Source organism: Cyanistes caeruleus, chromosome 14, assembly GCF_971803275.1.
Source record: "Cyanistes caeruleus chromosome 14, bCyaCae1.hap1.1, whole genome shotgun sequence".
Lineage (NCBI taxonomy): Eukaryota > Metazoa > Chordata > Aves > Passeriformes > Paridae > Cyanistes > Cyanistes caeruleus.
The window spans coordinates 10,399,258-10,413,993 of NC_141714.1; the positions used below are offsets into that span (position 1 = coordinate 10,399,258).

The following is a 14,736-nucleotide window of genomic DNA, read 5'->3' on the forward strand; positions in this document are numbered from 1 at the left end:
ACTGCAAATTGCAATTCTACTTTCAAACTAAAACTAGAAGCACTTTGCTTGATTTACTAGTCCTGAAGAGCTTATATCTAACTTCAGCCACTAAGCCTGGTCACCCAGCAGGTCTGCAACTGTGCAAAGCATTCCTCATGCTCTGAGCCAGGGTAGATACTCTTCTTTCCCACCCTATGAAGGTTGCTCATTTTAGAGAGGTTACAAAATAAACTGAGAAGCAAGAAATAGATGCAGTTTTACAGACTTGCAATTCATAGTAATGTGGAGGTACATGTATTGACATGCAGAAACCTTAGCAAGTGAAAACTGTGTTTTACTGCCAGATGGAAGGATTTACAAAATGAAAAAAAAAAAATTATGCCAAATTGCAGCAGAACTAATGTGAAATAACAAACATTGTTCCAATGTGGCTGTCACTGGAAACTCAGGTTTTCTAAATGCATGCAGTTTTGCATCAGTCTGACTGTTAGGTTAACAAAGGCTCACATCCTGTTCTCAACTACACTCAACTGCTCTTTTCCCACTTTTTTTTTCCTTACCAGTTTGGAGGTTTGATCATGTCTAATTTGTGACATGATTAGAGTTTAATGTGTTCTGGTACAAAGGTTTTTGTCAGTTTGGAAGATCATCAGGGCATTTCTCATAATCAAGAAGAGAACAGATACCATAAATATTAGTTCCTACACTGAGGTCTTTTAAAGACACCTGTATCTCATGAATACAAATGAATGTGCTATTAATCAATTTTTCAGGTTGTTATTTGAATTAATTTTTTTTTCTGATGGGCAAGTGCACTGATTCCATTTTTATTTATCTGGGGCAAGGAGGAGTAGTTTTAGAGGGACTTTATGCTTTAAGGTAATTTCAACCCCAGTGCAACAGAGCATTAATCAACTAAATTTCATTTCAAGCAGCAGCTTGAAAGCCTGATATTAAGCACACACTTACATTTATTGACAGCAAAACATATTCTCCAGAGCCCTAATTATTTACTGGCATTTGTAAGAGGATGTTGAAAGATTACCTTAACATTGTAATTTCAGACAAAGGGCAGCATCTTCATTTTATAGTATTTTTCTCCACTGCATAAGAGAGAATATTGCCATTTATTTTACAGGCATATTTCCAGGATGCTTTTTTTTTTAAAGACATCATTCAGACAAATCTATACATTATGTCCTCTATTGTTCATAAATATTTATTTTTTTAAAATATAATTCCCTTCAAAATAGCTGTGGTAACATTCAGTAATTACCAAGGTGAATTTTATCTTCACATTTACCTGAAAGTCACAAAAAAACATTTTAAACAAAAGTCCATAGAGTCAATACATAAATGCATTTGCTCTACTTTGGTGAAAACTCAGACATGTCCCAACATGTACTTCTTGCAGTGTCTAGAATATTCTCATTTCCCAGCATGAGTCCTCCAGAAAGTAAATTCCCTTGTGTTTGTTCCTTTAATAGTGCCAATTTGCTGATGAAGTACTGGGCCCTTTCAAGGGAAATAAGAAAATTTGGACTATGATCTAAAAGTGTACCTATCTTCTGTTTGCAGTAGCCAAATTCTTGCAATAACGTCATTTCAAAGATACTTTTTAAATATATTACCATATTGTTACTTAAATAAACACTATAGCTGTCAACTTGAGAAAATACATCTTTGTACTAGTTCTGGTATCACCAACCTAGTTGAGACTTTGAATAATATATGCTGAAGAGCTTTACTAGAATACATTGTTTCAGCCTTTATGGCAGAAGGTAGGCTGTTATTGCTGGGAGGATGTTCACTGGTGCCTCACAATTGCTCCTTGACTCTTAACTTGGTTTTGCTGCACTTGGCACCTTTTTCATATACCATGAAGGACTCACAGTTGAATTTGAATATTGATTTTGTACTGCCACTCGGTGCTCTTTTGTGAAAAATGCATAGTGGTCCTGCTATTAATCTCCTTTAATTAAATATTCAAACTGCCTAAGAAATGCTTCTGCTACCTAATAAAAATTTATGAATAAAATGAATATTAAAGCAGTAATCCCCAAGAAATCAGATAGTACTGCAATTAGCAGTCAATTTGTTAGAGCATTAGCCAACAATGAGTTCTCCTCCTGATGTTGGCTTTAAAATAGCCGCTAGCCAGTGATGAACAAAATCATGACAGTGAAACTTGAAATGATCAAAATTGAAAAAGATTAGTGGAACGCTGTATCAGTCTAAAATATCAGATGGTTTTTGCTATTTTGGTAATCTGATTTTATAGAGGATATTGTAATCCAAAACTGCAGAATAGTTTAAATGTCATACATTTGCTTATTTTGTCTCTGTTTGTTTCCCTCCCCTTCCTTTAGGAATTGTGCACAAAGGAAACGGGGAAAACATGTTCATTTCCCAGCAGCCTCCAGTCATCTCCACTGTGATGGGCAATGGACACCAGAGGAGTGTCTCTTGCTCCAACTGCAATGGGCTCGCCCTCAACAGCAAACTCTTTGCCCCAGTTGCACTCGCTTCTGGGCCTGATGGAAGTGTCTATATTGGGGACTTCAATTATGTCAGACGGATCTTTCCCTCTGGAAATACGATTGGCATATTAGAATTAAGGTAAAAAAATAATTGGCTTTCTCTGAATAGTGTGTATAATTCTGGCTGAGATATGCCTGTGAAAACTAGGGTGAGATTTTATCCCTTGGGACTTGGTGAAAAAACCACATGTGGTTACTCTGTGGTCATGTGTGTCATCAGCTATCAAACCAACTTACCAGAAAACTTACTTACAGTCATCAGTTTAATAGGATGTTTTAAGTGGCCTTTAGAACAGGCCTTGTATAATGAACTTCTGCAAATTGCAGAATTAATAAAGCTGATTTTTCTTTCTGTGAGGTTTTCCATGCATTTTCTCCAAAAGTAAAATATACTGTGATGCATATTTTTGAAAAAAGCTGAATAATTCCACAGCAAACATGCAGAGTATCATGTCAAGTTACAACACTGGGCCTATAGACTTACCATGTTTACAGTTAATACTATTACACTGTTCCTCATGCAGCAGAGGATGTGGCTCAGTTTAAGCAGACAGGGGCGTCACAGATGTGTGAGAGGCTGAGCCTGTGCTGCCCTTAATGACTCCCCTGTTATTACCACCCCCACTTCCCATTTCCTTTGAGGGACACAGGGGAAGGCAGGGAAGATTTTGGACATTAATACATGAAATTTCTCTTATTTAACATCCACCTAGCTAACATTGCTGGTGATTATTCTGTGTGCTGATTCTTCAGAATTAACTTGGCAGTGTGTGGACATTGCAAAGGAAACAGTTTGAGAGAAAGAAATACCAAGTAAGAGGATAAACAATGTTTAATTAGTGGGATACAGGTCTATGAGCAGTCAGATAAAGAACACAGTTATGTTGAGGACTAACATCTCTTTTTCTTTCCTTCTAAACCTCAACTAATCTGCCTTTCCAGGAATAGAGACACAAGACACAGGTAAGTAAAATGTAATAACTGGTATGTGAACCACGTTTGAGGAGACAGTCTTACAAAAGTCCTTTTAGAAGTCTGGATATAGAGAAACACTCTGAATTTGATAAATTTAAAGGGTAATAAATACAAATGTTAATGCAATTCACCTTTTCTTATAGTACAGAAAGTTTACAGATTTGTTCCCATTGAAGGAGTAAAGTCTCCCTCTAAAAATCAGTTTGCTGATCACCAAGAAGAGATGGAGAGTTTTAAACCTCAACACAGAGTACATTTCATAGCTGTCATACCCATTTCACATGGTGTTTGACTGATCACAGATATAGCCATCCAAGGAAACAGTAGTTTTACAAAAATACAGTTTAAAAGTGCTTTAGAGGTTCCAGGTTACCATGGGCTTTAAAACCTGACAGTTATAAAGTGCACGGCAGAGCCCAGAACTGAAGATGCTGTGTCAAAGCTCATTTCTTGCTGCTCCTGTTAAAGACAAAGCAAGTGGCATTTCCCCTTTCCAGCTGGCATTTTAGCATTGCAATTTAGATTTCTTTAAAGGAATGAACATTGCACATTAGGCTTCTGTGACAGATGCTGAGGGAATTGGCTCCAACAATCCAGCTGCAGAAGTGATGTTGCATGCTAGAGAGAGACAGCAAGGCACTCTGTCTCCTTAGAAATAAACTTCTTAGCGTTCCAGTACTTAAATGAGATAAATAAACTGGCACTAGTACAAGATAAGACAGTAACTTCATGGCATAGTAGGGAGCAGAGTGTGGACTGAACTGTGTTTACAGTATGAGGGTATGGGTTGGAATTGCTCACTTTTGTCACAGGACTGCTATTGAATATTATAAATTATTTACCAGATTATGTCACATCTCATATATTTTAGAATTTAAACTTAAAAAGGAAGAAAAATTCCTAGTTGGTAAGTGCAAGGTTCCATTTTCTAACAGAAGGGTTGTTTCCATTTCCTGTAAAATGACCAGTATCTTTTTAAACTGAATTTCTCTATAATGCATTCAAAACATAAAATAGCTTTTACACTTAGAGGTTTCTTTTGTAAAGTAGATTTTTTCTTTTTAATACCTGTTCCCTAGTACTAGTTTCTTGAGATGTGCTTCAGCCTTGAAGTTGACAATATTCATGTACCCCATGACAATATTCAAGTACCCCAGCCCTATTATTTTCAATTATAATGTCTCTGTCACTATTCTGTCCAAATGAATTTTGTAGAAAATTGGAGGAAATCAGTTAATGTAGTCCTTGAGGTGATATGAGAGTAGTCAACAATCCCACTGTGTGCCATTCCCTTGAGGCTTTAAAGGTCATAGTGATGGTGGAAATCTATAGAATGAATGCTCAAAGAAAGCAGCAGGTAAAAGATGGCTCCAGACAGTCCAGGTAGGAAAGAGCTTCAAAATCCAGCTCCTTTACACAACTTTTAGGCTCCAAAAGAGTTCTTTTTACCACATAAAAATGACAATACTGTGTAAAAAGGGAGAGTTTGGCAACCAGTAAACAGAAAAAGGCACTGATCTTATTTTTGGCTGTTTACAAACACCTTATCCCATTTGTTTTTCTCATCATAGTTTTAATAAGCTATAGCAAAGCTGTTTAACTGGTAAAAATGGGAACTAAACTTCGAGAAAAATACAAAGAAAAATTTAGTACAGAATAGTACTGAAAAGATTAATTTTAAAATCTAGTCTATTTCATATATTTTTCAAAAGGCTAATTTAAATCAACTCAGATTCATCTCTGATTACAATCTTCTGCAAAAATAGTAAGTTTTTTTAATTGTGTTCCATTTTTTACTAGTACTCTAAGCATTTTAGTATGCAAGGCTTTAAGCATAAACATGAAAAGTTTTCTAACAGCTGGTCTATTAAATGTAATGACAAGGATGACAGAAAATGTGTCTACAAGGAGAATATAGAGTGACCCCTGGTTCTCTGCAGTTTCTGCATACTGAACAACATGTTTATTTAAAATATAGAATTCTCCTTGCAACTTTTTTCACTGAAATGTTTTATTTAAAAGTCATCATTTGGCTATCCAGTTACTCCTGACCTCAATCCAGAGAGCAAAAATGATTTCTTGATATTTTCAACAAAAAAATTTTATAGTGGTGATACTTTGGCATTAATTGCTTTTAGCTCATCCTCATACTCATCTTTCATCATACCACTTCCCTGTGGTTCCCAGGACTGGATTTCACATCTGTTCCCCAGCTCTGGGAATATCACTGAAGGTTGTTAAACCACCACAAACAGAACTGGCCTAGGTGAGAGGAGAAACTCACTTCACAACTTTGTTGCAGCAATCTTAAGTGTTAGTTAATGGTACCAATATTAATAACGTATTTCCTAAGAAAAATAAGAAGGGGAGGTATTTTTTACAGTCATTTTTATCTAACTGGGCATATAGAGCCCAGACACTTGTCAGAAATCTCCTCCTCCCCCTTAGAGGAACATGGTAGTTGTTAAAAATAGCATCTGACCGCCTAAACTCTCGGCCTTTGCTTCTCTCCCACCATTTCAGTAACCAATTGTGTGATTTAAAGGATCTCTATCTGGAGTTTTAGTTAGGCCCCACTGCAGGCTCAGCAGGCTCAGGACACTAGCATGGTGTGCCATGTGCTTAAAAAATTTCTTCAAACTGGAAATTAACTTTGCACTGAAAAAGAAACTAAAAGTCTTACTGGATAATAAGATGCAGCCCAGTTTTCAGATTAGAATTTATGATCCTCACCATTTAATTTAACATATGTAAATATTTTTTAAAATAATATTTTATAATCTCAATAAGGCAGTGACAGTGCATGAATTATGGTGCATTAATTCATGCTAGTTGCACTGACAGTACTTGGCCTTCTGCCTTGCTCCTGACAATAGAGTCAGCATGAATAAAGGCACCATATTTCACACCTTCATATTTCCGAAGGTTTAGAAGGTTTAGATAAAAATAAAGAGTAGGTATTTGTGCCCATCTAGAACAGCCTGTGATTCACTTTGCTGCAACTCATAGATTTGTTTTCGGAGTCAAGAGTACTATGATGTATCAGATATAGAAAAATGATCTTTCTTTTGATAGTAATAATTATAACTAAGCTGAAGTCACTTCAGTTAGCTTTATCCTGAGAGCTTTGGTACTGATGGGCAGACGTACTGCCCTAGTACCAGTCTCTGCCCCAGCTCCCTGACCCATAACTCACTGGTTAGGCTCTGTAGCAGGACACTGGTGGTGTTTTGAGCTGCTCTCATGACTCTGTCCTCTTCAGATCACTGAGCTGATGTCTTCAGATAAGTAGAGTACAACTGTTATGCTGCCACAGAGATGTAAAAGGAAAAACAAGTTGACTCTGATGCTCTTCTCTTCTGTTTTAGTACAAGTCCTGCACATAAATATTACTTGGCCGTTGATCCAGTATCAGAATCCCTTTACTTATCAGATACCAACACCAGAAAAGTCTACAAAGCAAAATCCCTCACTGAAACAAAGGATCTGGCCAAAAATGCAGATGTGGTAGCAGGAACAGGTGATCAGTGCCTTCCTTTTGACCAAAGTCACTGTGGGGATGGTGGAAAGGCATCCGAGGCCTCTCTCAACAGCCCAAGAGGTAAGAAAAGACCATGTCATTTTCTTTCATTATTTAGGAACTCACATGTAACTGGATGTACAAAAATGTGTCAGTGGTAATGATTTAACCAACTATCAAGCCAGATCACTTCATGAGGCTTACTCATGTGTGCAGTACAACCAGTCCTTTATGAGAGACCAGCATGGGCAGCAGGCTCGGGCTTGAGTCCTCTGATTACTCTTCCCTGTATGACAACACTCCTCTTTCATTACCTTTCAATTGCAAGGTGGCAACATTTAATTATATGTAACTCTTAAGCAAATTTATATGGTTTCAAGGTCCATTTTTTAGATTTTATGCATCAGGTGAGTGTTGTAATGTTAACAGAGCTTACTCATACACATTAAGTCAGGGCTGTTCAAATCAGCCAGCAAAATCGAGTTTATTCAGAAATCTAGTTTGTCCTTTCTTATTAACACACTTTGAAAAAGATGAGCATCTCCCTGCTGCATATCCCTGTCAGAGTACATTCAGTATTGTCACAGGCAAAATGCATGTGAAGCCTTGAATCCCCACCAAAGCCACAATTAATCCCCTTGCAGTGTGCACTAGAACTGTGATAAAGTCTCTGGATTTGGTGCTCTAAAGCAGCTGATCACCTTCAGCTCCCACTGCAATCCCTGGAACAAAGGGTACTCAGCAGCTCCCAAGGCAGAGCCCTGCGTGGGCTGTGCTGTGCTTCCCCCGTGCCTGCTCACGGCTTGCTCAAAGGAAGGGTTTTGATTATTTTTCGTGAGCTAATAAAGGAAGGCTGTACATCAGTAGGAAATTAGAATGTATATCCAGGCAGAAATACCTCTAAGACAAGCAAATAATCCTGGTTTAAGATTTAGCAAGAGACACGTAATTATAGAGTGACTTTAGCATGTCTTTAATGATAGAAGGTAAGTGTGAGGTAAGTACAAATAAATGTTAATCTTCAGGCAGCTAATTAATGTAATGAATCACTTCTAAAAATACTAGAAAACAAAGGTTTTCAGTTTCTTTATCAGGAAAGTGTGATTCTGTGAAAGTGATCAATGTTTTATTTCTGATTACAATTGATTATATCAAATTACAATACAATCCGTTGTTCCATCTTATTTTCTTAGTAGGGAAATATGTTGGTGAAAATGTGATACACTGTTTACTTTAAAGATACTCATACTTCTTTAATAGAAGGTTCTAGTCATAAAGAAATGAGGAGGAATAAAGGATGAACATGAGGATTTTTTGCACAGCCAGCAATTACTAAAAAGAAATTGTCAGCAATGACTCTTCTATTGGCAAATTCAGGCCATGATTCTCAGGTGCTTTAGCTTTATGTGTCTCCTCTAAATAACACCAGTTTGAAATGATCCAGTTTGTTACATTTTTTATTTTAATCTCGAGGAAGTCTGGGCTGCCACATGCCCTTTTTGTACAGAGCCTAACAAAATGCAGCATCAGCTCGTGGTCCCCAGCAGTGTAATCAATGCAGCATCCTAACAGCCTAGTAGTTACAGGTCCTTTTTCTCCCCTGAACTATAAGAGGTTGAATAACCCTCGAAAGTAGAAGGAGGTGTTTGTCTGGTACACAAAGATCTTTATTAAGAAACAGAGATGTCTCAGTTTTAGAGGTTCTTTTGGATCACCTATTTTGCTTGTTTTTGAAATACTTGTCAAGACGGAAGATGTCATATTTCTGTTGAAATAACATTCAAACAGTAATAAAGAAAACTATTTTCTCTAGGAAGCAAGAAATTTTGACAAAAACTTCTTAACCATGTTTAAAAATCCTTAGACACACAGACACACAGTGTTATATAGCATTTGACCACAGAAATAAAAGAATTGTTTCTGGTTTCATACCTCTGAGATTTTTACAGTGTAACAAAAGGGCCCAGACAAAGACAGAATAATTGCCAAGTTATGATTAAATATAATCAATTGCATTATTCAATGAATAATTTGTATTTATTTTTTAAGCTGATACAGGTATATTATTAGGATTTTTTTACTTTGCTTACCTACTTGTGAAACTTAATCCTGTTTGGTAACATCCTCAAAGATATGTTAATAGGTGGAAATTCAAATTCTCTTTCTTACTTACTTTTCTGGATGAAAGTTGCTTTGAATAATGCTTTGACTTTTCTGAACTCATACCCATTTTTCTACTTCCTTGAACATGCTGGGAGAGTCCTAGATTGTTTTGTAATTTTTTAAGTCTCTCATGAATGTTTATTTCTCATTATCTTTATTTGGCAAGACTGCCTTTGCCTAGTGACCAGGAATTAAATGCCAGACAGAAAAATATCATGAAGTGACACTAATCAATTCTGATTTCATCCTTCCACAACTTTCATTTTACAGTTAGCAAACATGTAGCTTTGTTCAGTCTGTTCCCAATTCTCTGTGAAAGACTAGAGATGGGGCTTAGTGAATATTAATCTTAGAGTATTGTATGTTGAGCTGACTTTGAAAGATGCTTTTAAACATGCATGGCTGATGTAGTTGAAATTTGAACTTCAATATATTATTTTTACTGCAACTTTCTTTAATTCTGCAGAGATCTCAGACTAATGAGTCATGTAATAGATGACCAAGTACTTAAGCAGAATGTGAAATGATACAAGGTGGGGACATAAAATAAGATCTGTGACAAGCTGAACACATTTATTACACAAGAAGATATTGAAAATGAAGAAGTAACTACACAAAATATTAATCATTGACTGAATTCCAATCACTTGAACTTTACCAAGATTTACAAGAAATTTTAATTTTGGGGTGGGGAATTCTGTTTGGTGGGCTTGGAGATTTTTTAAATAAAAATTATTTATGGCACATCTGTCACCAGCACTATCTTTTAAACAATCTGCTTAGTACTTATGACAAAGTAGTTGAAGATCATGTTCAGTTTTTAACTAGATTAGTCATCAAGTATTGGAGCAGTAAGAAGCACTAAAATGAGTGGAAATACTTGGGACTTGTACTTAGCCCTGCAAAGCCAATAGTTGAATCAACACCATTAAACACTTACCTACCCTGCCCTTCTGAAGTCAGTGGGCTTTAGACCTGCAAATAGATTTTACTTTCTAAGTATAATTGACAGAAGCAGTGAGAGTTTGAGACAATCAAATTACCACATTTTGCTGAGCTCCAGTGTCTCCCAGGCAGTAGGGTAAGAAAAGTGTCTGATCAACATCTGATTTCCATTACCTTGTGTCTGTGACCAGCATTCAGACAGGACAGCTCTGCTGGAAATGCAAGCTGTGTAACTTCTGTGAAAACAGTAGGCCCTCCAGTGATGCCACCCTTAACATCAGAAGTGATTTACACCTTTTCTAAACCCAAGGACTAAATCTAAAGATGAAAACATTTAAGGTCCTGCAATGTCTGTTTTTTCATTCCTGGGTCCAGACCAGCATCTCAAACTAGATGCACACACTGTCTGTGCAAGTCATGTCAGAGCTTTGAGAAATTTGACTGCACACTGAGTACAGAGTATTTGGATACAGTGCAGTGACCTCACTGAAGATGCAGTGACCTCGAAGCACCAGGGAAATAGAGAAGGTTGGAGTAAGTTCTAAGTCCCATGCACAGAAGTACTTTATCCACAGCTGTAGGAAAGAACTTTTTTGCTCAGAACAATGGCCATGAGATAGAAACACAAATGAAAGCATAATATAAAAATAGGTTCAGCAGTATAGTTTTATCTGTTTTGCTTGCAGTTACTTTACTAAGGAAATACTACTTTAAAAAATCATGGTTTGGAGATGTGTTCATCCTAGTAGCTTGCATCCTGAAATAATCAGTCTTGTAGCTCCTCATCCTCAGCAATACATTCTAGAGTAAATAAAGTTGTAACAGCTGCTTAGATTAAACCTTTACACTTTCCAAATGGCAGTAGCCCATTTTTAGGACTGCTCCTGTTCAGCTAGAAGATTCCTTTTATTTTCAGTAGGATGCACAACCAAATTCTTATTATAGCCTTTTGTGACAACAGACACATTTGGTAATGATTATTACTATTTTTCCAGCAATCTTTGCTATTCTGTAAATTCCTAAGACCCTTTTAACCTTCCCATAGAATTCAAAAAGGAAAGTAGAATGGGCTGAGATTTTTCATTAGCAATATATAAAGCTAGAAATCGACATGCCAAAGTTGTTTGCAGTCTCAAGTCATTGTTATATATGCATCATAAAATCAGCAAAAAATATATAATTTCATGCGTTATTTTTCTCTTCAGTAGCCTGAGCTACCTATGATTTCCAAAGTATGGGAAAACTGTAGAATGTAAACTTTCTGGACAGCAGGTTTTTCCTAAATTTCATTCAACATTCATCTGAACTCATAAACCATTTGCTTTTCTATTCACTCATGTCAGCAGGATGACCCCAGTCATCATGTCTCAGGCTGGAAGCTGAACATTTTCATTCACAGTTAGTAGTTAAAAACTGCTTCAAGTCTACCAATCTGCCTCTAAAGAGAGCAACACTCAAGTGCAAGTACTGAAGTCATGTTCCAGCTGACAAAGAACTACTGAATATTTTGCAGCTAGTGCTGAGACAGTAAGGAAGTAAAGATGACAAAGATCACAAGGCAACAGACTGCAAATCACTTGAATCATATTTTGAGTGGTGTATTATGGTAACCTATAAATAACTAATTGCATAAAATTGCTTTAGTTCCTAGATGGCAGCTTTAATTAAAAGCACCGAAGACATTTAGAAGTTTAGAAATGGATGGCATGTAATTTGCCCTTTTAGCACCATAAAATGGTAATTAACCAATTTGATTCACTTCTTCCTATTAAAAGTTTTATGAGAATCTCAAGTTCCTTCTAAATACAGTTGTTCTTCAGCAGAAGGTGGCATTCTCTTTTATCCATCCTCACTGGTAGTTGTAGATGTTGTTTTAAAAATTCTTCAGAAGTTTAATTAGAAGTTTTCAATATAGAATGCTCATTTGTAAGTTTTTAGCTGAGCAAAAAGTACAAAGTAGAATTTCTAGAAGGGGGCAACATGTAGTTCTAGCTGCTCTTTATCAGCATGTTTGAAAAGGATTTGTTCCCAAAGAAAGCTTCTCTTAGAATGCAAGTGTGGGATATGATATGGGGTAAAAAAGAAAATATTTTAGGGAATTTACTATATACTTTTAATCTAAAACTACCTACTATTAATCTACTTTTAAGTTAAACTCTAAGTTTAACTCGAGAAATGCCAAAATTTCTAGACTGAATGACACATGTATTTTGAATTTATACCTATGATAACTACACAAAAAGCAATCAGTTGCTTTCTGAGTGCTATTTGCTTTTATAATGGTATATGTATGTGCACTAAGGCAGAGCTGTCAAGGGAAATAACTCCTTGACCAAAACCACTCTGGAGAGCAAATAACAGGAGAGGTTATAGACATCCTTCTGTGTTTATCATGGATGTACCCAGCCTCTGTACTAATTATTATTTTTTGAAGAAAACAGTTATAAAAAGGAAAACTTTGTGTGTACTTCTAGTAATAATATTTAGTCACTACATTTGACAGAATTACCAGCAATTAATTTTTAATGTTAGTTAACAGAATTCAAATGGTACTGATTAAAAGACCTCTGAGTGTTAAAAATATTGTTCCAAAATGTCTGCATGTAAATCCACTGGAGATAGATCTTCATAAAAACTATTGTTTCATGTTCAGGTACAAAATTCAGCCCTGTGTAGGACATTCCCAGTGACTAAAATATGACCAAAACCAGTCCTCCAGCACAAGCATGTTGCTCAGCAAGACTGATACTCAGCTCTGAGACTAAATCCTGGCACAGATTTATTTTGTCCTTACCCAGATAAAAGTTTTTAAGGAGAAATATGTATGTAAGAAGGGTAAGTCTGTCATTTGTGCAATAGGTCATAGGTCCCTTTAGTGCCCAAAGACATCATCATTTGAGCACAGAATCAGACAGAGAGTCTAATGCAAACTACATCTTCTTCTCTGAAAAGAAAAAGATTAAAAAAAAAAAAATGTACCTTTCTTATTCACTCATGGGGTGAGGAGTGCTCCCACTTGCACTCAAGTGCAATTCATTACCCTCAGCATGTGCATGCTTCCTCCCCCAGTTCCATGGTGATTAAATCACAGTTGCTGTGCTGTGTGTGATTTGATTTTGCATTACACTGTACATCAGAAAAGGATTAAAAATAAGCTCTTGGAGTACAGATTACATGTAGCATCATGTTAGATGTGACAGGAGCATTAATGAATCCAACTCTAATGAATAAATTGGGACAGTTTAGCCACAAATCTGTATTGTTTTCCAGTGGATGCTTTATGTAGAGTATTTGTCAACAAGACTTAAATGCATAAATAATTTTTTCAAGTAGGTAAAGTCGTGTTGTTTTACTGCAGAGCCATGAGCTCTGGAAGCAGTAGATCTTTGCTGAACATCTATACACTCGCTGGTACTTGAAGAAACTGGCTTATTAGGAAGTACCAGGAATTTAATGCAAATACTGAAGACATGAGCTAATTTATGCTATTGGCACTGGCATATGTCCTTCCCTTGCAGACAGGTTACTTTTCTGTGGTGGCTGGAGAGCAACATGAACGCTAGAAACATTAAAAGATCCTTGGTTTTCTTATATAGTCAGTGTTTGAAATCCATTCAGCAACACAGCTGAGTAGCTTTATTTCATTGCAGCATAATTTTTGATTTTTATATAATGGATGGTTTGCAGCCAACACAGCCATCTGTTCTCAGGGAAATTGCGCAAAACAGAAGATGCACTTGCCCTAGTGACAGATCCTGGCCTTGTGTTATCTGTGGTGTGGATCTGATCCAGCTGAGAAACAAAGCTCCTCGCTTACCATGCAGCACCTCCCCTCTGCAAAGGCAGGCTCAGGCACAGCCCATGTGCTGCCCTTCCCACACACATCAGGTTTCTCATTTCCACGTGTGAACCACACTGGAAAGCAAATCAGATCCCATCTAATATCGCTACATGATGCAGTATCAGTGAGATAGAGGTACAGTGGACCATCCCTTCCCAAAACTGGAGCACACAAGTCACCCCTGACACCAAAACAAACCTCTTGGCTCCTCAGACTCGCTCTTTACCTCAGCTCACCTTCAGCCTTTTGGGTTTGGACTTGTTAGGAGCAGATGACAGCCAGGAGCTTAACAGTCATTCTGGAGTTTCCAAAAACACAGTTACTTTCTAAATAAAGACTGAAGATCCTCTAAAAGTACCAAGGAGTCACGATTTATGAGCTTGCAGGCAGGGAGTCAGGCTCTGAGACTGTCTGCTCCTCCTTTAGCCTTTTTATAACCTCACAATTTTTCCCAGCTGACCCATCCAGCCCTCACTAGATTATTTCAGTTCCCCAAGTGACATCTGTCCTGCAGAACTTTCAGGCACCTCACATTATGAGGAGATGTAACCTAGCCCTGTACCTTGGGCACTTAGCAGTCCATGGGCACTTTTTGTCCTGAGTAGAGGAGTTGACAGGATGGTGAGTACCCTCCTCTAAGGGCAGTTCACAGCCAGATGGATACACTGCATTGGCAATTTAAAGAATTAGTTTCAACTCCCAACACTGTGCTGATAACCGGAGAGCTGGATGCAGTAGGGAGTGTTGCACACTAAAGTTAACTGCTGTGG

The 14,736-nt window shown here is 37.1% G+C and overlaps 1 protein-coding gene and 1 long non-coding RNA gene across 9 annotated transcripts in view; one reads left to right on the plus strand and one right to left on the minus strand.

The window, feature by feature from the left end:
• Positions 1-14,736, plus strand: part of TENM1 (teneurin transmembrane protein 1) — a 353,764-nt gene that overhangs the window by 288,306 nt on the left and 50,722 nt on the right. For all 8 annotated transcript variants that reach the window (XM_086850669.1, XM_086850668.1, XM_086850671.1 and 5 more), the window contains 3 exons: positions 2,352-2,601; positions 3,465-3,485; positions 6,866-7,098. In XM_086850669.1, the coding sequence (XP_086706795.1) occupies positions 2,352-2,601; positions 3,465-3,485; positions 6,866-7,098 (504 nt within the window). The remainder of the gene's footprint in view (positions 1-2,351; positions 2,602-3,464; positions 3,486-6,865; positions 7,099-14,736) is intronic.
• Positions 1,024-10,575, minus strand: LOC111928680 (uncharacterized). Its single transcript, XR_002864244.2, has 3 exons — positions 10,300-10,575; positions 6,694-6,804; positions 1,024-1,085 (listed from the first exon to the last, which is right to left on the minus strand). It is a non-coding gene; the product is annotated as an uncharacterized LOC111928680 (long non-coding RNA).